General features: G+C 40.2%; 3 protein-coding genes and 1 pseudogene across 3 annotated transcripts; 3 read left to right on the forward strand and 1 right to left on the reverse strand.

Annotated features, from left to right (window-relative positions):
• The first annotated feature begins 5,945 nt into the window (after positions 1–5,945).
• On the forward strand, positions 5,946–8,027 carry LOC102722122 (putative pentatricopeptide repeat-containing protein At1g53330). The gene has a single exon (XM_015837418.2). It carries the CDS (start codon positions 5,946–5,948, stop codon positions 7,335–7,337), a length of 1,392 nt encoding a protein of 463 aa, XP_015692904.2. The 3' UTR covers positions 7,338–8,027.
• A 676-nt stretch (positions 8,028–8,703) lies between these two features.
• LOC102722399 lies at positions 8,704–14,101 on the forward strand (annotated as a pseudogene).
• Positions 14,102–16,848: 2,747 nt separating this feature from the next.
• On the forward strand, positions 16,849–18,903 carry LOC102699402 (60S ribosomal protein L11). Its single transcript, XM_006654084.2, has 5 exons — positions 16,849–16,931; positions 17,020–17,127; positions 17,301–17,343; positions 17,423–17,618; positions 18,478–18,903. Exons 1-5 carry the CDS (start codon positions 16,929–16,931, stop codon positions 18,674–18,676), a joined length of 549 nt encoding a protein of 182 aa, XP_006654147.1. The 5' UTR covers positions 16,849–16,928; the 3' UTR covers positions 18,677–18,903.
• A 643-nt stretch (positions 18,904–19,546) lies between these two features.
• Positions 19,547–23,419, reverse strand: LOC121054509. The gene is made up of 2 exons (XM_040524471.1): positions 22,947–23,419; positions 19,547–20,070 (listed from the first exon to the last, which is right to left on the reverse strand). The coding sequence occupies exons 1-2, from the start codon at positions 23,246–23,248 to the stop codon at positions 19,830–19,832; spliced, it is 543 nt and encodes a 180-aa protein (XP_040380405.1). The 5' UTR covers positions 23,249–23,419; the 3' UTR covers positions 19,547–19,829.
• Positions 23,420–25,491: the final 2,072 nt, after the last annotated feature.

Below are 25,491 nucleotides of genomic sequence, written 5' to 3' on the forward strand. Positions count from 1 at the left end.
TGGGCTCAGAAAAGGTTGGGAGGGAGGACTGACTGCCGTTGGAGAGGGAGCGCCGAGGACGTCTAGCCGCCGGGTCGCCGTGACCGCGCGGGTCGCCGTCATGCCGCGCTGCCCTGCTGTCGCGTGGGCCGAGTGCTGCCGGCCGGTGTCGAGAGGGAGAGGGAGGAAAGGACGAACGGGGGCACGTCGGCTAGGTCGCCGCCGTGAGGCCACTCGATAGTGGCACGCTCCCCTCGGGGAAGGAGGAGAGAGGAGGGAGCCGAGGCCGAGCTAGGGTTATGGTTTCGGTTGGCGACAACGGCTGGGTCGGGGTTTTGCCACCCCGATCTCACTTGCCGACCGTCGGATCAGACGGCTAGAAATGAATGGGCTGAATACGGCCCACGTGCGAGCACACGGGTAGTAAAAATCCTGGACCAGGCCCAGGTTGTGGCCTAGGTAGGGGGAGCGCGCGAGGGGGGAAAAGGCCGTGGCCTGTTGCTTGCGCCTAGAAAAAAGTTTGATTTGCCTCCTCTCTGTATTTGTATTATGTTTTTTAAGAAAAAAATAACGAAGGATTACTCTCACTTAATGATATTTTTAAAATATAAAATCTCATTGCAACGCACAGGCAATATGCTAGTATTAATTGACATGTGGTGTGTTGCAGGATATCCGGTTCCTACTTCCTAAGGTTATTTGATGGTAATGTAATGAGCATGGGATTATGCTATCACGAAAAAAATGTCTTCTCCAACTTATACCGTACAAATAGAATCGGTCCAAATACCATTCTCAAATAGATGACACATATTGAAATACTATTTGGGGCAAAAATGCCCATGGATGGCAACCACCATCCTCTAGGGCCCTCACTGCACACCGTACTCTCTCCGTCCTAAAATAAACCAACTTTTACTTATAATGTTTGACTCTTTATCTTACTCAATTTTTTACGATTAACTTTTTTGTTTTTACTAGATGATAAATCATGAATAGTTCTTTACGCGTGACTATTTTTTATTTTTTAAATAAAAATTAAATAAGACGGATAGTTAAACGTTGGACACGAAAACCGAAAGTTTACCTTAGGTGGTGTTTAGTTTGCACAAAAATTTTGCAAAAACATCACATCAAGTTTTCGAATACATATTTGAAGTATTAAACGTAGTCTAATTATAAAGCAAATTTTAGATTCCGACTGGAAACCGCGAGACGAATTTTTTGAGCCTAATTAATCCATCATTAGCACATGTTGGTTACTGTAGCACTTATGGCTAATCACTTTCTAATTAGGCTCAAAAAATTCGTCTCAAAATTTCTTTCGTAACTGTGCAATTAGTTTTTTGATTTATCTTTGTTTAATGCTTTATTTAGGTGTCCAAAGATTTAATGTGATGTTTTTGGAAAAAAAAAATTAGAAACTAAACAAGCCTTATTCAGGTACGGAGGGAGTATATGTTATGGATCGTTCTTTCATTGGTTAAATTAATTGAAATAAAACGTGAAAATGATGGTATCTGTAGGCCGTAGGCCCTGTGAAAATCTGGGGGTAAGGGGCCCTCTGTCTTCAGTGGTTGGCATTAAAAATCTGAAACCTCATTGTTGAGTTGATGTGTGGAATTGGAGATTGATGGAGAGGAATGGAGGTCCTTTGTGATGGACCCCCTATTGAGATTCTGATTGAACACGGCATGCTTTCCACTGTGCAACCCATATTGCTGCTCCACATCATGAAAAAGGATAATACTACAATTTGGAAACTTTCCTCCATCTTGCAGATCCAGAGCAATGGTTGAAGCTCATAACACTGGAATTTGGTAAACCTTTAAAGTAAATATGATTGGATCTGTCGCCTCGACGTGGACCGATACCTGCACCTCTATCTTTTTATTTCTATTTATACTTATAAACTAAAATTTAAATTTTTAACTTTAAATTTGAAGTTGATTTGGAGTTTTCTCACCGAAGTTTATTTTTTAACCTTACCTTTTAAATTACTAAGAATATATATATAAATTTTTATTTATAAATTATCTTTTGTTTGTAGATATGTCGTTAAACAATCACCCCGTACCAAATGGAGGATGATGCCAGCAGTTAAAGAGATGAGAAAATTTCTCTATTGGCAATCACTAACATGTGGTATCGATGTTTTGACACAGGAAGGTTGGCTTTGGTAAAATGACTGTTAGAACATTGTTTTGTTTGATTTTCCATTAATGGTTACCATTTTATGACTCTTTCGTTTTCCTATTTTCAATAAATTAAAATGACCATCCTACCATGACAGTTTTGTTTTTACCGTCGGTTGCACTAGTTGTGTTGGACTAAATATTCTTTGCATAACATTGCATAATACTTTTTTGCATGAATTTTGTAGCCACCTTAAGTGACACGCCACAACATATTTTTGCAAAAATATTGCTACATTAGTGCAACTCAAAATGTCAAAAAATTGAGATAATTCAGTCTTTGTAACTAAAGCTTAGAGATTTGTTTCATTTGAACAAAAATAAATAATAAATGGGAAAATTGCAAGGATGTCATTATAATTTTGCGAAATCATAGATATATCATCTTGGCCACATACATGTTATTGACTCATATGAGTCCTATATGTCATTGAGATACAAGTGACATATCTCTAACTTTGCAAAATTATAATAGTACAGTTGTAAATTTCTCTATATACAACCATGGTGGTGCACATCCAGACACTCTTGTTGAGTTAAACGATACACACTATTGCTGCTAATCTGGCCCTGTCTGTATGTTTGTTTTGAGGAATTGACTTGCATGTCTACTGAAGTGAATTTATTTTATTTTGGAAAATTTGTAACTGTGCCATTATGATTTTGTAAAGTTAGAGATATGCCACTGGTATCTTAGATATATAAAACCCATATAAGTCAATAACATGTGGACCAGATAACATATCTATAATTTCGCAAAATTATAATGACATCCTTCTAATTTTTCGTATATATATATGTGCAGTAGGAGCTAAGGTGGGGTCCGCTTAAAAGAAAAGGCATTAATTCCAAGCATTTTATTACCGGCCGATGGTCATATGATACTGTAACAATAATATAATTTATTTCTTGTTTGCTGCTATTAAGCCTATAACCCGGCTGTAGTTATGTACTGCTCCGACAATTCTTCTTGCTAGGTAATAAGACCATATTAAATGCTTATTATCTGGTTTTATACTATATTGAGGATGCACTAAGTGATATTTGATTTGTCAAAATAATGAAAAGGATAAAATGGATTAACAGAAGGAAAATGCCAAAGTGAAGCAACCCTATGGTTTGAGAGTAGTTTTATTGAAGGCTTGAAGCCAATGTTTCAGGTGTCAAATCATCGATGCCACATGTTAGGGATGTTAATAGAAAAGTTTACTAGAAGAGGATGATGACATGGAGTTGAACGGAAAGACGGGCTTCTAGTTATGCATGTGCGAGGAGGTCTTATTGACTTTATAGAATATAATATTTTGATACTACTATGAGTGAATAATGGAGTTATATTTTTCGCTAAACTAGGAAAAAAAATCCAAACAACATATTTATAAATATAAAATAATTTATGAATAAAACTTTTACATGCGTATTCTTACCAATCTAAAAACAAAGACAATAAAATAAACTATAATAAAAAATCTTAAAATCAGCTTTAAATTTAATGTGGAAAATTTAAATTATAAGCATGATTGAAGAGATGTGATGAATATTTATTGCTACACAATGGTAACGGCAGATGTGACGCGTCAAATATTGATGACCGGAGAGAGGATCAAGAAGATAAAGATCCTTCATTTGTGAAGTTTGGACGTTCCTCCATGGTTTTTACCTCATGCATGTTAGCAATGAATCACAAGAATTTCGAAAGTTCATATGATATTTTTACCTTATGTCATTTACATTCGCTCCCATATTTCTATCCAACAGATGTTCATGAGTTTCACAAACCAATGAGCCACACAGGGAAGAGGGGGAGGGGGAAAAAAATTCATAAATCAAACTATTATTACATCAGCACTGAAGAGATAAGTATCATCTATTCAGGCAATTTTTAATTTTAACTTCCGTTACTTTTACTGGAAAGATAAGGATATGCTTTAAGTTGATAAGCTCTCAGGTGGCTAAAACCAGCATGAAGTGATCATTTTTGTGAGCATAATGTTGTCGCCAAAGGCCTGCAACTTAATTAACACTGTAAGTACACAAAGCATTAATGCATCGCATTCTAAGGGTATTCCTAACCCATACCACTAGATATGGTTTTTATAAACTTTTCATCGTAAAGAAACGACAATGAAACTAGTATTAGACACTATTTTTTCAATACAAATACTACTATTCCACACTTAAATTTAATACTACTTGTCTCACATGATATATTGAATATTGTGTAGAAACCATGTCTTTTGCCACACATGGTTTCATTCTCTTTCCTCATTTATTCACTTGCCATATCATTTTTCATCCTACGTGACAACTTATTTAATGCTATGGACACCATTCTAATCATTGGGTTGGAAATGCCTAAAAGGCTATCAAAACAAAGTACGCGATGATAGGAAGCGGGGCAATTGTTAATTATTGTTCATACTGATCCCAACTTTTCTTACGGATTACTCCTTTCCTTTTTACGGTTTAATCACTCTACTTGATTCAGTAGTTGGATACATTATTACTCTCTCTGTCAAAACAAATACTTTATTTTTAATCTATCTTATATATACCTATACAGACGGGAATACATTTTACTTTTTTAAACCTAACAGATTTGTCGTATACTTTATCAAACTCTAATATAATAATTGCTCAAAAAATAAAGTCGTTCTAGACAACCAGAGCTGATAAAAATGAAGGTTTTTTTTGGGATGGAAATAGTATAGGTTAACTGCAATAATATATAACACCATCTTATATTTAATTTTAGTTAAACAAATTAAAACTTATCTAATTATCTACTCCAAAGAAAAGAAATCAATCATTCATGGCATATTTTCAAAACAGTGAGATCTTGAGAGTTAACGAGGTATTCCAATTTCCAAGATGTCTCGGGATGAGGAATTAATTCCGTTTTGGATGAACATGGATTTAGAAGGGAAATACATCTGCTCATGTGTAATACGCACCATCCATCAATCTTTAACATATTTGATGGTATTTGAATAGAACTACGCTCATAAGAATTTATATGTATTTATATATTTAGAATTTATTATGTTTGTTAAAACAATTTAATTTGATTGGAAAAACATTCCCACGCCCAATCATATAAGCATACAATTTTAGAAGAGAAAATTAGAAAAATACCATCATCACTTTACAAAAATTGCATAACACAATCATATGGGAGAATGATATGCGAGGCCTAAGCTCATAAATGAATGACGCATAAAAAGTATCTTCCAACTTTTGGTATGGTAAAATTACTCATATTTATACTCCTTGAAAAGAGCAAAGGGTGGTGATGGAGGGTGAATCTAGCACCCACCAACTTAACGTTGTTTTAAAAGAAAAATGAGTGTGGGACTAGAGGTTCATATGTCAGCCATGTCCATCTGTCTGTACAATCTATGGAAAAAAATGACCGTGAGAAGCAATTAAGAAATTATATATATATATATGGGGGTAATAGTAACGATGTTTTAATAGTGATTTTCTTTAATTAAAATTATATTATAACGCACCGGTAAGATGCTAGTTTCAACATGTTATCGGGAAGATTATGTAGGCCCTGCCACTTTGTTTTCCCACACTTCATGTAGTGGGGCCTAATTAACCTCAGAAAGCCTAACAGAGAGGCTTGGTAATTGGTCAAATTAAATCACCTTTGGGCCTCTTAGCAGGCCTGGGCCGGCTGAGTACTCATCGGCCCAGTTAACTGTGTGTCTACATGTGATCCAATCAGCCTATGTATTATTCTCTTCCCTCGTCTCCGCGGCCGCCATGGCCGGCGCCAAGTACTCCTCCTACCACCTCGCCGCGGCGCTCCGCCGCGAGCCCGACGCGGCCGCCGCGCTCCGCCTCTTCCTCAGCCCCACGGCCGTCGGAGCGTCCTCCTCCTCCTCCACCTCCGCGCCGTTCCGCTACTCCCTCCGCTGCTACGACATCATCGTCTGCAAGCTCGCCGCCGCGCGCCTCTTCCCGGCCATGGAGTCCGTCCTCGCGCAGATCCCGGAGTCGCTCAGCCCGCGCGAGCCACTCCTGTGCCGCGTCATCTCCGCGTACGGGCGCGCTCGCCTCCCCGCCGCCGCCCGCCGCGCCTTCGCGCACCGGGCCTTCCGGGCGCCGCGCACCGCCCGCGCCCTCAACACGCTCCTCCACGCCCTCCTCGCCTGCCGCGCGCCCCTCCAGGAGCTCCTCTCCGAGTGCCGCGCCTCCGGCATCCCCCCGGACGCGTGCACCTACAACATCCTCATGCGCGCCGCGGTGGCCGAGCCTGGCTCCGTCGAGAACGCCTGCCTCCTGTTCGACGAAATGCTGCAGCGGGGTATCGCCCCGACTGTTGTCACGTTTGGCACCCTCGTCGCTGCTTTCTGCGAGGCCGGCCGTCTAGAGGAGGCATTCAAGGTTAAGGAGGAGATGTTCTTGCATTACAACATCAGGCCAAATGCCCATGTGTATGCGAGCCTGATCAAGGCGCTCTGCGAGAAGGGGAAGATGGATGATGCGCAAAGGCTCAAGGAGGAGATGGTGAGAAATTCAGAACCTTTGGTGGATTCGGGAGCTTATGCCGCACTGGCAAGGACATTGTTCTGGGTAGGGAGAAAAGGGGAGGTGGTTGGTTTGCTGGAGGAGATGAAGGGAAGGGGAATCACAGTTGGTAGAGAGGTATACAATGCGATGATTGCAGGTTTTTGTGAGAATGAGGGGGACTTGGATGCTGCATTTGCAGTGCTTGATGACATGCAGAAGGATAGGTGCAAGCCAGATGCTGTGAGCTATAATACACTGGTTGGTGGTCTATGCAAGATGGGGCGGTGGCGGGATGCGAGCGAGTTGGTTGAGGATATGCCAAGAAGGGGATGCCGTCCTGATGTTGTGACCTACAGGAGGCTGTTTGATGGGATTTGCGATGCTGGGGAACTCGGTGAGGCAAGGAAGGTTTTCGATGAGATGATTTTCAAGGGGTTTGCACCAAGCATGGTTAGTGTGAGGAAATTTGTTGGGTGGATCGAGAGGGAAGGAGATTCGGCATTGCTGGAGTCAGTGTTGTGCCAATTGGCTAGCGTGAACGCTTTGGAGGGAAATGAATGGGAGAAGGCAATGAGTGGTGTGCTCCATGATCCTGCAGAGCAGAAGATAGAGAAGTTGCTGGATAATTTCAGATTGGCTTGATTGTATATCTCTGTGGACTCTATCACCTGTCCTAGCTGTTTTTCTGATCTGCAACAGCAGTTCACTGCTCCAAATTTGAAGATTCTTGCGTAATTAGCATGGGAAGGGAGGAGATACAACGTCATTAATAGGAGTTTGCAATTAAAAACACATGCCATCAGTGATGCATTCTGGAAGCAAAGGAAGCAAGGAGTCATAGGGGTGATTGCAAGTGATGGTGGTACATATCAAGTCTTGTTTTCCATACTTCTGCTGTCTTCTGCAATGTATGAAGGCACTCCAAACAGAGTTTGAACATGCAAATATGCTCTGTCCTTCGCAAGGATTTGGATCAACTGCCTAATCATCGTTAAGCATGGCACTGCAAATCCAGTTGAGCTTCTATTTCTATACGATGTGGCATGGAGTCCACCCAACTTTTTAGCGCTGGAGAAAGAAGTCCCAGAACTTGCAGCAGAGTAGCTAAGAAAAATCTCAGTGGAAAAATTGCATATAATGCTAAATTAATTAGGACTTATGATGTCTGCTGTGCTGTATTTTAAAGAACCCTCTTTTCCCTTAATAATGGATCTGAGTAAGCTCTGTACTATCCACTGAGAATGGAAGTGGAGTAGACAACAACAGTACTGACTACATCCCGTTTCAACACTTTCATATCCTAAGACCACGTTTTAGTTATATTTAGATTGATCCACGTATATTAGTTATATATATCTAGATTCTTTGGTATCTATATAAATTTAAGGAAAAATTATAAAGTTTTGCATTGTGAAATGAAGGTAGCGGTACTTTATGACTCGACACAAATCGTATGTTTACAATAATTTATAATTTCTAACTCGGTACAAATTATTTTTCATAACTTATTTTAATTTACACAATTAAAATTAACTTGACTCACGTGCATTTTCTAGTCTAATCATAATAAAATAAATGATATATATATATATGTTTTTAATAAGATGAATAGTTAAACGCTTGCAAATAAATCAACGGTCTCATCTATAAAAACATGGAGTTTTTGTTTTGACCGAAGAAAACAAAGGACTCCTCCATTCCAAAATCATGCATGGTTGGTTGAACGTAAAATTAACATTGTGTGATAGCACATTCCAATATAACTTTTACAATAATAAACTTTTAATTTCATACTTAATTGTTGGGCAATAAGTTCCGACTTATATACAAAATCATAAAAACATGATAGGGTAGTAATGTTTTTTCTCCCCAGCAAAGCTCGTGTATTTTTTTTCTAGTATCATTATAATTAGAAAGAACTTTGCAGCCATCTGAAAAGACCAAAAATGCTCCCATAACGTATACCAGATCAATCTCCTAACCCTAGTACTATACGGAGTACTGTCCAGTATCATCTTTCTTTTCTCCGTCCTCTCCCTCCCGCACGCGGCGGGGTCAGACGGCCGGCCGCCCGGCGAGCTCGCCCCTCCGCGCTCTCCCCACGCGGCGGCCCACGACGGGCTTCTCCTCCTGCGGCCCACGCTCATCCCCCGCCAGCAGGGGCGCTGTCGTCCTTCACCCCCCACCGGTGAGCATCCATCCATCCGCATCCTCCGGAATCCGCACCATGAACCCTAGATTGGTTCTCTTCTGGTTCCGGCTTAATTTGCGTTAACAGTAACCTCAAGGGAGACTAATAGCAGTTTTTTTTCTTGTTTCTGGATTAATTGGCTTAATCCGCCCCTGTCTTGCAGCAAGACAGCGAGGTACGCTAGGGTGAGGTCATTCGGTACCCGTCGTAGCGAGAGGACTATGGACGGGGTTCCGCAGGAGGCTATGGATGAAATGGAGAAGAAGCTGCGCAATTACTCGCGTGGGAAGGCCGCTAACCTGGTGGTGAGTGAGGCTGCTGCTCTCCTGCCAGCCTACTTCTGATGCCTGAAAGTGTTTGATTGACATGGTGTGGTTATTGGTTGCCCTGTCAGGCTCTTCGCGACAAGAAATTGAGAGGGCAGCTCGCCGCGCGGGAGAAGCTCTATGGATACTCCGCCAAGGCTGCCGCTCAGGCCGAGAAGGTTTGGCTATTGATTTGTGCGGAGTTTGTGGGAGCGCGCAACGCGTTCAGGAGGATATGTCTTTTGCTGAATTCTCTGCTTGCAATTTTGCAGTGGCTCTTGCCTACCAGGATGGGTTGTTTAGAGCCCGATGATGAATTGGAAAAGACGTACCGATATCCGCAAAGCTCGGTTTTGACGGAGGTGGATCTTTCGAGTTCGAGAAAGCCATTTGATATGATCTTACCTTGTAGAAAGCCATTTGATATGATCTTACCTTGTAAGTGTCTAAATATGTTTTTACGTTCTCTGAAGTCTGAATCTGTGATATCATATGTCGCTTGTTAAACCCAGCCCTAACGATTTGTCTTCCTGCTACATTAGATCTTGATGAAGTAAAATGCCCGTCCCAACTAACAGCCATCTTGCTTTATCTGTCCATTTCAAATTTTGATTAGAAAAAAGAAACTAAAACAGGTGTAGATGGAACACCATTATTGCTTTTTATTGAATTATTTTGCTCCATGATATTGGTAGCCGTTCTAAAATTTTCCATGTTCCTCTTCTGTAAATACCCCCTTCTTGTTCTTGACTTCTAATTGTGGTAGGAACACACTGCTCTTTTTATAGGGAAGATAGCTCATTTCTTATTTAATATATACTAGCATATGGTATTGGCCATGCGTTGCAACGAGATTTTATTAAAAAAGTATCATTAGCATGTTATTAAAGTAGAGCTAATATAAGTGGTTTGATTTCTTTCGAAAAATAGGAGAGAGTTGGTGGTGGGGTAGGTGGCACCATGGCAGGTTCACCACCACCACTACTCCTCTTTCTAGGAGTATATAGATAACCATAAATAAATTGATCTTATCTGTTCTGTACCACTTAACAAAGTTTTTTTTGGAATGATTGCCAGATGGCGCTTCACTGTACTCTTTCTAGGATCTAGCTTACTGTACATTGATACTTTTGTGATAACGAACAAGTTATGAGGGGGCTGATGAGCTCTTGTCTTTTGCAGTACTTGGTCCTTACACTCTAGGGTACACGGGAAATGGTCGGTACATGGTAGTAGTAGGTGGACGGAAAGGTCATGTTGCTATGATGGATATGCTGAATTTGGAACTCATCAAGGAGTTTCAGGTCATTTTTCTATTTGAGCCTTTTCTCAGCATGCATATCTTTTCTTAGATGACAGTCATAACTTTAATATTCCTACCGCCATTTCTATCATTGCTTTTATAACAGTCTATTGTAGTAGATATTTCTTGTTATGAAAGAACAGGAACCGTCTTTTTTCCTGGTTAATTTCATGGCCATGTTCGCTCTTCTATCAAGGACTTTCCCCTGGCAATAATAATCAGAGTGATTGTTTTCAATTTCGACAGGTGAGGGAAACTGTACGTGATGTGGCATTCTTACATAATGAGCAACTCTATGCTGTTGCCCAGAAAAAGTAATTTCCTATGTATTTAAGCTCCACAATATTCTTTTTGTTGCTCATAACATAGGTCAACATGTTCCATATTCCGGTCTTGACAAAGAAATAAAAAAACTGAGTTCAATGACGAATGCAAGAACCAACATAGGCTGACTTCTCAGAGCTTTAAACATAAGTACTTCTAGCACATTATTGTTTGATTTGTGGATCAGCAAGGCTATAGAATAATGCAACATGATTTTACTGCATGATTCGTTATAAAAATTTGCTGGAGTGGTATACTTCTATGCAACTTCTGTGAACAAGAAGCCTAATTTCTGGCAGTCTGTTGAACTGCTAGTAGATAGACTGAGGATGAGCAATGTGGTAGGGTGGGCTAAAATTACCTTCTGAGTTCTGATTTCCCTACACCTACTGAATTATAAGTCGTTGATGTGCCCCTGGAAATGTTAAATGATCATTCCTGTATATGGCAGGAACCTTTGATTTTTTTTTTAAAGAAAAATGGCCAGGCCAAGAGATGTGGCCACATCAAAATTTGGTTTCTGAAATATTTGCTATATTTTACTTTTCTTATCAGCATTTAATACATAGGTTATCACCACTATTTTCCATGTCTATTGTTGAAGGAAATTTTTGGGACGGAGGGAGCAAAAATCCTAATTCTGTCAGACATGTTATGTTACCTTTTTGTGTATATTTTTATAGTTCTCATGGGATATATTTTTAACAGGTATCCTTACATATATAATCGACATGGTACAGAAATTCACTGCTTGAAGGTAATTATGATGTAAACACATTGGCTTTCTCAGTGAATATGCCCTGGATATTGATGTTTTTGAGAAATTGTTAGTTTTGGTGTTATCACATGCTTGCAGTCAATATGTAGGAGAGGTAGATACATCTAAATTATTTTCTAGCACATTCTGAGCAGTCTCCATTGACTAATAATGATTGATGTAAATTCTTTATGGCGGCTGCATCTAAATTATTTTCTCTGCCAGTCTTCTAATGGCAATGCGACAATGCCTTAACTTGCCATTTAAAGCTTGGAAAAACAGTATTGTTTTGCTAAAAACCGACCAGCCCTGAAAAATACTATTGGCTGTGAGACTGACATGTTGCTCCAGATCTACATCTCAGTAGGAAATTTAATGCCATTCGTAAAACTACTGCAAACTTTCTAGGTAGCAAATGCTCTGGTCCTGGCACATGAGTTGTTGGATAGACATACCATTATTTGTTTTCCACTACTTTTATTTAGAAGGCCTTCCATAATGAACTTATGTATACGATGTTCTTCCCTTTTTCAAGTTTGTTATTAGATGGAATTTCATTGGATGGTTGTGTTTCTTTCGAGAAACACCAGAGCTATGTAGTAAATTAAAATTTTACACCTATTTATCATTTAATTTTACTTAATGTATGTCTATGCTTTCATGTGGCATCCCTCAAGTTCAGTAAAGATATCTTGTTTAGGGAGTCTCTGAGTGTTTTGTTTCCACAGGAACATGGTAAATCGTTGAAGCTCCAATTTCTGGAAAAGCATTTTCTCTTGGCATCAATAAACAGCTTTGCGTAGCTCCATTACCAAGACGTGAGCACTGGTGAGATGGTTGCAAATTACAGGACAGGTCTGGGACGTACTGATGTTATGCGGGTAAATCCTTACAATGCTGTTATTGGCCTTGGACATGCTGGTGGCAAAGTTACCATGTGGAAACCAACCAGTCTGAAACCCCTAGTCACAATGCTGTGCCATAGTGGCCCTGTGACAGCCATTGCATTTGACAGGGGTGGTCATCTTATGGCAACAGCAGGTGTTGACAGGAAAGTAAAACTTTGGGATCAGAGACTCCCTACGCTGCACGCGCGCAATCCCTGGATTTCAGCCAGAAAGGGTTGTTGGCCTGTAGCAATGGATCTCAAGTAGAGATTTTCAGGGATACCGGTGGACAGGATTATAAAATTTATATGAAACATAGAATGGTAAAGGGGTATCAGATTGGCAACGTTTTGTTCCGCCCTTACGAGGATATTCTGGGGATTGGCCACTCCATGGGCCTTTCTTCCATTCTTGTTCCGGGATCTGGTGAGCCAAACTTCGATACCTTTGTTGATAACCCCATTGAGACTTCCAAACAGAGAAGGGAGAAGGAGGTGCAGTCCTTGCTTAATAAGCTTCAGCCAGAGACGATAATGCTTAATCCGAATATGATAGCTACTGTAAGACCTTCAAGGAAGAAAGAGAAGAAGACCAAGAAGGAGATCGAGGAGGAGATGGAAGATGCTGTCGAGGCTGCCAAGAACATCGAGTTCAAGAAGAAGACCAAGGGTAGGAGCAAAGCCAGCAAGCGGGCCAAGAAGAGGGAGGAAGAGGTTTTGAAAGCCAAGAGACCGTTCTTGGATCAACAAAATGAGAACGATGGAAGACCTGACAAGAAGCAGCGGGTCACTGAGGAGATCGAGCTTCCAAAAGCCTTGCAGCGGTTTGCCAAAAGCAGGCAAGGATGGAGCACAAGATTTTCAATTTTTGTTTTTGCTGCAATCTCATTTTCATCCTTAGTGTGCATTGTATCATGTAGCTGGCAAATATATGCTGTTCTGAATTTTTGATGTGCTTGTTGGCCGAATGAGCTCACATTGGTGGAACCGTGCGCTGTTGGTGAATTGTCGATATCATTGCTAAGTCTCTGATGGTGGTACTGTCTGAAATAGTGTTTTTTTTTTCTGAGGCAATGTCTGAAATAGTGGTTGACCATAACAAATTTTACCACAGCTTAATTAGCAAAGACAGACAACATAAACATGTTGGTTTGATCTTATGTCATTACAGCAACAGACACTTCCTGACTGTAGTTACTGATATCTATAGATATCTGAAAGTTAAAATAACCTGCCTGTATATTCTGGTTCGGTATGTGCACGGTCTTGTAATAAGTTCAACATATTAGGCTACACAACTATGTGAATGTGATCAAAGGTACCAGTGGACTATTATTATTTTTGCTTTTTGTCTTCCATATGATGTTTGAATAGATGAGCTTGCGTAAGTGTTTTTCCGGGTTTACTTGAGCATGAAACACCAGCAAAAATGGCAAATGCGCAGATCCTCAGGTTTTGTGTATGTTCTGTACTCCAAAAAAAAAAAGAAAGAAAGAAACTCCACTGGAAGAATGGGAGTGGAAATAGTAGAAAATAACAATGCTGGCCAGTAGTTGTTCCTCATTTTTATGAAGTAATGTCATGGTACTAGAACATACGAGGTAACTAGCTAGATTAGGTAAAAGAACTCGAGTGCAACACAAGCATCCCTGTCTTGTTGTTTTTACTTATACTTACGAGTCCAAATTTAAATTTTAAATTTGAAGTAGATCTTGAGATTTTTTATCAAAGTTTATTTTTTAACCTTTGCTTTGTAAATTGGTAAAAATAAGTATATAAAATTTTTATGCACAAATTATTTTTCATTTGTAAATATGTCATTTGGTCCAATAATGGCCAAGAAGAAGAATTCGAGTGCAACACATCTAGGCCCCTATTTAGAAAGCTTAAGGTTTTAAGAAATAGCTAGCGAAGAGTATGAAAAAGTTTAGTTTCCTAGCCTGTAGCATTTAGTTTATTTTCTGAAATCTACACCTACATAGAATATTATTTTTTTAAAAAAAGGTTTTTTTACTTCTATTCTTCATTCTATAATACTTTTTAGTATTATCTAGATTTATATAAATACTAATAAATATAGTGATATATATAGCCATATACATTACTCAATGGATAAATCTAGACTAAACTGAAAACAATCTTACAATATGAATGAAGAGAGCAGCTTATTCATTTTCTAAATTCTATAGCTTCACATTATTGGTGGTACATGGTTATCTTGCTCTCTATTCGACTGAATCTTGAGTAGCACGTATAGGTAAGCCTGCCAGTGGATTGTAATCCAATTTAAATTCGCTCCAATCCATTTCTTTGCTAATTAGTCTACCAAGCCAATCCGCACCAATTATGCTTCATTGGGATCCAATCCAAACTAATCCAACTTTAATTTTAGCCCAACCCGCACCAACCCATTTGGTTAAAATAGATTTAACTCACTCTTGTAAAATGGATGCACCATTTGATATGTATAAACTTGGACCTAAAATTTTAAAACTCGCGTTCACACTATAAAAGTTTATCAAATTTGACTGAAATTCAGTGGGATGATCTGTTATGTATAAAAGCAACTTTGTGTAAATTTTGGTCGATTTCTACATGTGGACCCCACGTATGTCTATTATGTTATCCATTAGCTATCTAATTAAATGATCCATTTACCCTCCACGGGTTAAATCCATTTAGAACCTAAAATAACCTAACCAAATCCAGTCCATACCAATCCATTTGTCTCTTTAACCCAATCCAATCCATATCATTTGAAGTTACAGTCCATTTACACCCAACCAAACACAATCCAAATTAAAACCAACCCATTTAACCTATTTCCATCCAACCCATTAGCAGGCCTACGTATAGGTATGCGAACTTGGCTGTGCATACAGAGTATTTGAGTCTAAGCCGGCTATATAGGGTATTCGATTTCCTAGGTGGAAAAAGTGGCAACATGCTCAATAGTCAATACTATAACCATGGTAATGAGGCCAATTAGAAATTGACTATTGAATGTTTTATAGGTAATGAAGAAGACAGCTAGGATAAAAGTGGCAAGAGGAGAGACAACTTCTTAGAAGTAAAATTCAACTATGGGACAATATGAATCCTATTGGTCACGCCACTAAGAAATATTCTTCCAAAATGCCGGGGACCATCACTCAAGTACTGTCTTGGTAGGGATGAAAACGACCGAAAAACTGTCTCTTCCATTTACATTTACATTTTTTTTAGAAACAAAAACGGAATGGTAGAGGCGAAAATGAAAACGACATCGGTAATATCAGAATTCCAGAAACGGAACCACCGGCACGAAAATATATCAATATCGGCCAGTATGTGAAAATACATGTCGAAAATAATGATATATATTACATATTCAGTATAAACATAGGTACATAACAATATCACTTTATACTTAGATCTTATAATTTAGTGCTATACTAAATATAGAGGACATAAGAGTAAGGGTTGTTTAGGGTTAGTGAGTTAGATGTGTTGATGGATTATGTGGTTGTGCTAGTGAGACTTGATCAGACAAGGGTTTTTGTGGGCTTTCAAAAATTTTCCTATAATTTTCGAAAATTTCTGGTCCAATATGGAATTCCGACAAAATGGTCGAAAAAATGCATTACCATTTCCGAACAACTTTAACATTTCCATTTCCATTTTCAAGAATTTTCATTACTCACTAAAACGGTCGGGAGAAAGCGAAAACGATAGTCGCTACGGTCAGGATTTTCCTTACCATTTTCACCCTAAATGTTGGCAGCTCATAATGTGTCGGAAGATGCTATCTAGATTACCAATATACCTGTGTGGTCCCCTATTTTATCAAGGGGTAATCTTGTAACTTCCCTGGGTGATTCTCGAGCTATAAAAGAACATCACCCCCTATTGTAAAAGCCAATTTATCTAAGAAATACATTGCTGTGGTATTTAAGCATTTCATACTTGAATTCATATTCATCTTGAGTAGGCGGAAAAAGTTGCCTTCCACCGCTTATTCGCTTTGTTGTCTATGATCTAAGGTCACAATATTATCAAAATATAAGTGTTGTTTAATATATCTTATGACAGCAAGGATTCTATAAAAGAAATTGAACTGTCTTCCAAACATATAGCTAGAGGGAAATAAATCGGTTAACATTGGAGTAAAAACCTCAAAATTTTGAGCGGGCCAGGCAAGGCAAGGCCCATCGGTGAATCATGATAGCCCAACAGGCCATCCGGCCCAAAACATGTGACGGCCCAAGTAATATAATAATAAGCCATAAAATGGATAGTATAGCAGCCTCACCAAATCCATCCTAACCGTCCATTCGGCGATCGGAGCGCTCTCCGGCAGCCTCCGCGCTGTATAAGTACCCGGGGGGGCATTTCTAGGGTTTCCGCCGCCGAAGCCACACCCTCAAAACCCTTCTTCCCTTCCCTCCCCCTCCTCTCCCTCCGCCGCCGCCGCTCTCCCGGCTCGCCATGGTGAGTACCCCGAGCTCCTCCGCCGCCGCGAGATGCTCGCCCACTTGCAGCGATCTTTACCTGACGCCGGGGCGGATTTTTCTTGCAGGCGTCGGAGAAGAAGCAGTCGAACCCGATGCGGGAGATCAAGGTGCAGAAGCTCGTGCTCAACATCTCCGTCGGCGAGAGCGGCGACAGGCTCACCCGCGCCTCCAAGGTAATCCCGACGACGCACCCACCATGCGCATGCATTGGTTCGATTTGGTGGATCTGCTCGCCCGCAACATGCGTCGACCAAATTCGTTTCGAATTCAAATTGTTGCTTCCGATTCCACAGTTTTTCTGGATGGATGCAGCGTTTTATCATCTCTGTTCCATTTTGCTCTGTAGGTGCTGGAGCAGCTGAGCGGGCAGACCCCGGTTTTTTCCAAGGGTAAGCATCTTCCAAAGCTCAAATTGTTGTCTAAATGGTGGATGGCTCCAACGGTGGTGAAACTGATGTGATCTTGCAGCGAGGTACACTGTGAGGTCGTTCGGTATCCGTCGTAACGAGAAGATCGCGTGCTACGTCACCGTGAGGGGCGAGAAGGCCATGCAGCTCTTGGAGAGCGGGCTGAAGGTCAAGGAGTACGAGCTTCTGAGGAGGAACTTCAGCGAGACGGGCTGCTTTGGCTTCGGTATCCAGGAGCACATCGATCTTGGCATCAAGTAAGAACAGTTCACGTTATGCATACAGCTCCTGTCTAGCTTGCTCTGTTAATATGGCCTTGTTCAAATCTGGTAGTCCATTTTGCTTGGCTGTGGTTGTCGGAAATCTGGTCGTTCATTTACCTGACGTGACACTGACTAGATTCTGTTGTTTTTAGTGCATATGCTTGATAGATATTCTTGGGTATAATGTAAACATAAATGTGGAGTTTTGAGTGCTCAATTGGTAGCTCATTATTCTGCCATGCATTCTGATTGATCTTATTTAAAGGTGCGTTGGGCTGTTGAATTTGCTCGGGTAGCCTGATTGGTCACTATAGTTGTGTTACTGTGATAGTATGTCAGTATTAGGGTTTCCCTTACCGTCAGGGCCAAGGTTACCTCACCCTGGTGGTAAGCGCGTTAACTGTGGGAACCATGAGAAACAGCGAAAAACTAGATAAAAATTATTTGGAATTTACATTATTTTGTAAATTTGTTTGAATGTGGCGCTTGTGCTGCAATTAAGGTAAACACTGGTTAGTATGTGCGTGCCATTAATTGTCAAATATTGGGCCTTATGATTGAAATTGTTAGGTAATGTTATTGCTAGTTAAATAATTGTAGTTCTTCAATTTCTTGTGGCCGTAGTTTATGGTATGTTCAGGTATTCAAATAACATTGGGAAATAGCTCTGATGCTACTACTTTAGTTGTAGTTTATTTTGAAACTTGGTATTTAAGCCACTTATATCTGAAAAATATTGCTGTACATTTAGAGGCAGATCAATGCTTGGTAGATCTTCATACTGTTGAGACGCTGATACCAAAGAGTACTTTTGTATAGCTTATAAAACTAACCCATTTGATCAAATTTTCAGGTATGACCCGTCAACTGGTATCTATGGCATGGACTTCTATGTTGTTCTCGAGCGTGCTGGATACCGTGTTGCTCGCCGGCGCAGGTGCAAGTCCCGTGTTGGAATCCAGCACAGGGTGACTAAGGAGGATGCCATGAAGTGGTTCCAGGTCAAGTATGAGGGTGTCATCCTCAACAAGGCCCAGGCGAACACCTCGTAATTGTCAAGAGTAACCAGTTGTGCTGTAGAATTAAAGTAAGGTTTCATCTGAAGCATGGAACTTTTGTCTTTCTTGGATACCGAATGCACTGTCAATTTTGCCTCTGTTAGTTGACCTGCGGCTATATTTTCTTCAAATATTTAATGATATCCTTGTTTTAAATCTTAATGTTATGGTAGGCTTGAAACTATATCAAGCACTTCTGTTACTCGAATTTTTTGCTGGTTCTAGCAAATATCATCTCCAAACAATCCACTATAAACATGTGACATCATCATGGCTAGCAGGCTAAGGCAAGTGTTCACATAAATCATGTGATCACGTAGGGGCTGTTTGGATCCAGGGACTTTTTTTAGTCCTTTGTCATATTGGATGTTTGGACGTTAATTAGGAGTACTAATGATAACAAAACTATTTGCATAAATAAAGGCTATTTTATTAGACAATTTTTTTCAGCCTAATTAATCTATAGTTAGTAAATGTTTACTGTAGCATCATATTTGGTAATCATGGACTAATTAGGCTCAATAGATTCGTCTTGCAAAATACTTCTAATTAGTGTCTAAACATTCGATATGACAGGGATTAAAAAAAAGCATAGGGAAACAAACACCCTATTAGTCTAGACCGTTTGCACATCACCAACTGTTGTAGGCTCAGACCATACAGTTAGACAATGTCAAGGGTCAATACATGGTGTCTATATGTCAGTTTACATCGTAGACATGTTGAAATTGCAAAGCCGCATCGGACCATGATCTGGCAATGGGGCAATGTTGGCATGCTGCACATGTGAGATTCATTCTTATTTAACGCTAATGTTCTGATGACTTTAGGCTAATGGGTGGTTTGATTTGAAGCTAATGAAATATATATTCCTGCATATATGGCAAAAGTGCATTATTTTAAAATCAAATATTCTACAAAACATCGTCTGTGGTGAACGCTGCTCGGGCGATGTTGTTTCTTTGTTTCCAGTAGTATACACTACTAGTAATTTACTGGCCCGTTAAAAATGCTAAATAGGAAAAAAAAAGAAGTAACTTTATAAAAACTAAAGGTTTTATCTACAATAGCCATATCAAATGAATTGATCGCAACAAGCCTTCACATGAATTTTCGCTCGCCAAATTGCCTTCACATGAAATTGGTCTCAAAGAAGATGGTTATGGAGCAGCAACCATGGCAAGATGAACACAATGATCAAGCACGCAATGAACAGATTGCAGAATGACTGGCCCTTGCAGAAGCCGCTGCACGCCTTGGATGACGGCGAGCCCTGGCCGGCGTCCATGCCCGCCGCCGCCGCGTGCCACCGCTGCATGAACTCCTTGCCTCCGCCGCCCCAGCCGCCGGTGATGTTCTCCGCGTTCTCGCTGCAGATCTCGCAGCGCCTGCATTTTTTGTGAATTTCATGCAAAAATGTTGGTAGATTTTATGAGTATATGTTTGTGGATTGCTTTGTAATAGTGTCGACAAGCACGTTTATTTTCCGTGAATGCTACTACGTGTATAGCTTATAAACATATATTACTAGCTGGTGAGATGTAAAATATGAAAGTTTTATGTTGATGGTTTATCAATCATTTCTAGCCCTGTAACTTTAGGAGAAGAGGTGCCCTCTCGCACAAGGGGGTCACACCGTCACAGTGACTAGGCCCGGATGACTGTTTGGTCTCCACAAAGTTGTAAAACCATGTTTCATGGGCTGACAATTGTCCAGTGACAAAAGGTTAAGGAGGTTGGTGAAGCCACACTAAGTTACTACCTCCATCCTGAATGTTTGACGCCATTAATTTTTTTATATACGTTTAACTATTCATCTTATTCAAAAAACTTACATAATTATTAATTATTTTTATATCATTTTATTTATTGTTAAATATACTTTTATGTATATATATAGTTTTACACATTTGACAAAAAAATTTAAATAAGACGAATAGTCAAACATATATAAAAAAGTTAATGGCGTCAAACATTTAGCGACGAAGGTAGTATCGCATATCTCCTTTTCATTGAATGTAAATGTACGTAGACTAAAAGCGGGTGTATTCATCACTGGTGTACTTTATGTATATAATTTTTTGTTTGCAAAACATAAGTATAAACCTAGCTGCGTTTATACATAGCTGCATATACTCTATTCCTACCTCACAAAACCAGATAACCAGATATGTATATCCTAATATCGATAAATTTAACATGGATTTCTTGTCGTTAATTGGTACGGTCACCAACCACTAAAAGAATAATTAACCATAAATATAAGCAACCATGTAAGTAAAGTTTGGAACTTAAAATCCAAGGAAAATTTGCAACCGTGCCATTATAATTTTGCAAAGTTAGAAATATGTCATCGGTATCTCAATGATATATAGGGCCTACATACGTCAATGACACATGCGCCAAAATGACATATCTATGATTTCGTAAATTTATAATGGTATCTTTGCAATTTTCCCTAAATCGAAACAGGTTCCACTATAATAAACCTAGCTAGGCCACGTTCGTGCGAGCCGCTAAGATATCTTACCCCTCTCGTTTTTTGCACGCACGCTTCCTGAACTACTAAACGGCAGTGGCGGAACCAAAAGTTTCCTAAATCTAGGGCTTAAATGATAGAGTATAAATTATTTGGATAAATCTTAGCTAAAATTTTAATACACTCTTAATGTAATTTTTAGTTTGGCATGGGGCTTAAGCCCAAGCCGCCCCATGCCTGGTTCCGCCCTGCTAAACGGTGTATTTTTTACAAAATTTTTTTAAAAAAAAGTTGTTTTAAAAAATCATATTAATATATTTTATATTTTTAATAGTTAATAATTAATTAATTATGTACTAATCTATCACTACGTTTTCGGCGCCAAGTAAGTTAACTTGCCCCCTCCTCTCGTGAACACGGCCCTAGTCAAATTACACTCCCTCGAAAAATTGCGGGGAAACAAAGCAAATTCAGCAATGATACTTAAGGCCAGATATGCGCTTCTTCGATGTTGAATGAAGAAGGGGGTGCTAGAGTTGAGAGGTTGAGATAGACTACGAAAAAATCAAGCAATTAAGCAACGAATCGCCGCCAGGACAAGTACTTGAACAGTGTAAGTGATACTTAGGGTCCACATGGTGTAAGAGTGTTTGCAATAATTCACAGGTGTAGATTTCTTTCGTGCTACTTGCTACCTCCCATTTCACAAGCGTATGACTTTGTAATATTGATAAAATTCATATAGTTACTAATAAATCTAATAATATATATATATAATATATGTGGATTAATAGATAAATTTAGATATAAAAATCATATAAAAGGGTTGGAGTACTAGCTAATGATAAGGTTTTTTAATGGATTAATAGCAAGCACCTTAACCTGAACAAAATTGCATGCTAGGGCAATCAAGAAGCACTTAGGCCCGGTTTAGTTCTAAAAAATATTTCCAAAAACATCACATCAAATCTTTAAACACATAAATAGAGTATTAAGCATAGATGGAACAAAAATAATAATTACATAGGTATGTGAGAAATTATGAGATGAATCTTTTAAGTCTAATTAGGTCATAATTAGTCATAAGTGCTACAGTAACCAACATGTATTAATGACAGATTAATTAGGCTCAAAAGATTCGCTCGCAGTTTTTTGGCGAAATCTGTAATTTGTTTTTTCATTTATATCAAAATCTTTTTCGACGTCTGATCAAACGTTTGACGTAACATTTGTTTAAAAAACTTTAAAATCTAAACGCACCCTTACCTTAGCTGATGTCATGTCAACTCTCCCAGCCGCTATGATTGCGCAGCTTTATTCTCTCTTTTTCACTACAGCGAAGATTCCATCACATTATTGTCATAGTTTATGGCCATATAAATAAATAACTAGATACTAGTATTTCAGATTTTTTTTCCTCCCCCTTAAGATATTGGTTTCGTTAGGAGCAAACCTTACCGGCACATGCTAACTAAACGAAATAATGAGGGCTTATTATTTTCCAAGGAAAAAAAAACTTAATTCAAAACACAGTACTTCCCTCTCATATATTTGCCAAAAAAAATATCTTGCAACTATGAACTTAACTATGTTAAAACTGATCTCAAAAGCAAATTAATCGAATTCATGCAATCAATGGTTGTAGGGGAGCTAATTGGAAACCAAGAACCTCATCAATCTTTCTTGTGTTGAAATAATTATTAGGAAATTTGTGCATGGTTAATAAACTTTTTTTTTCAAGAAATGGATCGAGTCGGGTTAAGTTGATCGGATCGGAGTGTGTACCTGTTGCCCCTGACGGAGAACCACGCCTCGGCGCAACGCCGGTGCGCCGCCGCCAGCTCGCCGCGGCAGCCGCAGCCGAGCCTGACCAGCCGCCCGCTCGGGCTCCCGCTCTCCGCCGGCAGCTCGCCGCCGCCGAGGTGGCAGATCCTGCACTCCGTGCTCGGCGGCGGCGGCCGGTGCCGCTCATCATCACGGCTGTCGGCGACGTCGACCACCACATGATGCGCGTCAACGGCGACGCCCCCGCCGCCGTCCTGACCACCTTCCGCCACCGATCCTCCGGCGGCGGCGGCAATCACCATGGGCGCGCCAGACGTCGACGTCGTCCTCGTCTCATCCCATGCGCGGTGTAGGGGAACTGATGAACGCGCGGAGAAGGTCGCTAGGAAAGAAGTTGACCTACGACGGCATGGAGGCGATGTCGGCGCAAATGCTTCTGTCGAGGTAGGACAGTGGGTCCACGACTACGCCGGGTACTCTTCCCACTTTGATAATACCTGTACTGTAATATGCATATATAGTTGATGATGGATTGGGCAAGTTCACGACCCCGTAGGAAAGAAAATTGACTTGATTTATTTGAAATAGGTGTTTTTTTTTACACTTGGGGTAAAGAGAAAGCAGTGATTTTTCGTGACCTAAGATGAGAAATAGGATGGACAACTTTGCTTTAATTAGTATATATGTTGTACTGGAAAACGAGACGAGAATCTTCGATTGGGAAGTGCACTTGTCCTACCAAAACCGGATCTTGAAAAGTGTTCAATGCCCGCGCACCTTGATTTGCTACGAGATATGAGCTAAATCAAAAAGCATTTACTTGTGGGTGGCCTGCATCCTTCAATAAAATGTAACACTTTCAGGAAGCTACGACTACCAAATCAGGTCATATGCCTCCCTGCTTTATGGTTGATTGAATGAATCTTGTCCGGTAGACTTTATATACTGAGTTTTTGCCTTGATGGCTTAGTTCAAGATCCCTCTTACTAACTGGAATAAAAGAATTAGTATATCTGTTCCACCCAAAATGGGAATGGGGGGTCGAATTTCGTGACTTGATGAAGAGGAAGCCGAGTATCTTTGGTCTTGAAGAGTCAAGCCAATCCAACCGCTTGCGGTTGTATCGGCTGGCAATATGCCATAGCGGCTGGTTCAGAATATCCCCTCGCGAACCTCCACCCGCAGACCAAGACTCCAACCGAAGCACAGACCTGAGAATTGGTAGTCGGAGAATCAGTAGCTTGTAAATAGATTTTCTGTTATGCGATGCTCGTAATTCTCAATAGGGCCCCCTTTCTGTTAAGTGAAGTGAGGCGGGGTCGCCCGAACACTTTTTTTCGCTGGTCGAGCTTTCTACAAAAAAAGCGATGCGAGAGCGAAGTAGTACCGTGAGGGAAAGGTGAAAAGAACCCCCAGTGGGTACTGAAATAGAACGTGAAACCGTGCTGAGCTCCCAAGCAGTGGGAGGGGAAAGTGATCTCTGACCGCGTGCCTCTATTCAGCTACAAAGTTTATTTTGTATACTGCAGGTGCCTTTCCCTTTGTAGACGGATAAGTGAGTCTGTAACCTTACCTTTTCTCCTTTTCTGAACAGTTTTTCCAGTTCCTTAGCTCCATCTCGCATTCGATCCCCCTCCTTTCCCTGAAAGAGTCGAGGTCTCTCTGGACTTCTCTTTTGCCTCTCTCCCAGATTCAGAAAAAGGGAGGTGATCTCTGTACTAGAATAGAAGCCCTGCTAATTGTGAAGAACCCATAGCCGGGAGCGTTAGCAACTGGATTTCCCCATACCTTCCACCGACTTCTTTTGTGTGTGGCCAGAACGTGATGCTTTCCAATGCCGAGTACTTTTCTTCACAATGTATGAAGCCCGTAAAACCGAAATCGATGCGGAATTTGCTGGAAGAATTCAACGAAAACCATGGTGTCCGTCAACCCACGATTCTTGGAGTGCGTTAGCACATATTTACCGGAAGGTAGGTTGACGTCGACCATCAAATACGAGATTGGACCCCTTCTCGTAGCCTTTCCGTGGTCGGGAAGGCAGGCGAAAAGCGCACACAAAATAAAAAAGAAAGCAAAAAAGCTTATTTTTTATTTTTTTAACCCAGTGGAGTCGTTGGTTCGAACCCAACTTGTATATTCGATATATATAGGAAAGAGGAATCTCTAGATACTCTACTGGCTTTCCTTCTCTAAACTATTCTTTATCCGCTATCTGTCCATCAGCATTACTTGCTAGATGATCATCAGAATTCTGTTGCTCCGACAGTTTCCGGTAGGTGCCTTGTTTAGAGTTTTCCATAATCTTCCCCATAAAGCCAATTCTGAAGAATTCATGGGTGAAAGCCCGACATCTATATGTAGAAATTTTCTTATTAAATTAAAATATTCCCTAATAATGGGTGGCTCCGGGCGGGTTCGGATCACTTACTGTACACGGCCCTACGAAGGGGTTAGGAGCGTTTTCAAGATGATTCTTTCTTTGTCGAGACGAAAAAGCACCTCTTTATCTTATGGCTAGTTTGTTGAGATTCGGGAAAGTTTT

Source organism: Oryza brachyantha, chromosome 5 (assembly GCF_000231095.2).
Source record: "Oryza brachyantha chromosome 5, ObraRS2, whole genome shotgun sequence".
Classification (NCBI taxonomy): Eukaryota; Viridiplantae; Streptophyta; class Magnoliopsida; order Poales; family Poaceae; genus Oryza; species Oryza brachyantha.

Excerpts from the sequence above, each read along its gene's own strand:
- LOC102722122 (XM_015837418.2), top strand. The coding sequence starts at position 5,946 with ATGGCCGGCGCCAAGTACTCCTCCTACCACCTCGCCGCGGCGCTCCGC.
- LOC102699402 (XM_006654084.2), top strand. Across the intron at positions 17,344-17,422 it reads GACCCCGGTTTTTTCCAAGG|CGAGGTACACTGTGAGGTCG; the intron begins GTAAGCATCTTC and ends GTGATCTTGCAG. Across the intron at positions 17,619-18,477 it reads CACATCGATCTTGGCATCAA|GTATGACCCGTCAACTGGTA; the intron begins GTAAGAACAGTT and ends TCAAATTTTCAG.
- LOC121054509 (XM_040524471.1), bottom strand. The coding sequence starts at position 23,248 with ATGGTGATTGCCGCCGCCGCCGGAGGATCGGTGGCGGAAGGTGGTCAG. Across the intron at positions 20,071-22,946 it reads TTCTCCGTCAGGGGCAACAG|GCGCTGCGAGATCTGCAGCG; the intron begins GTACACACTCCG and ends CAAAAAATGCAG.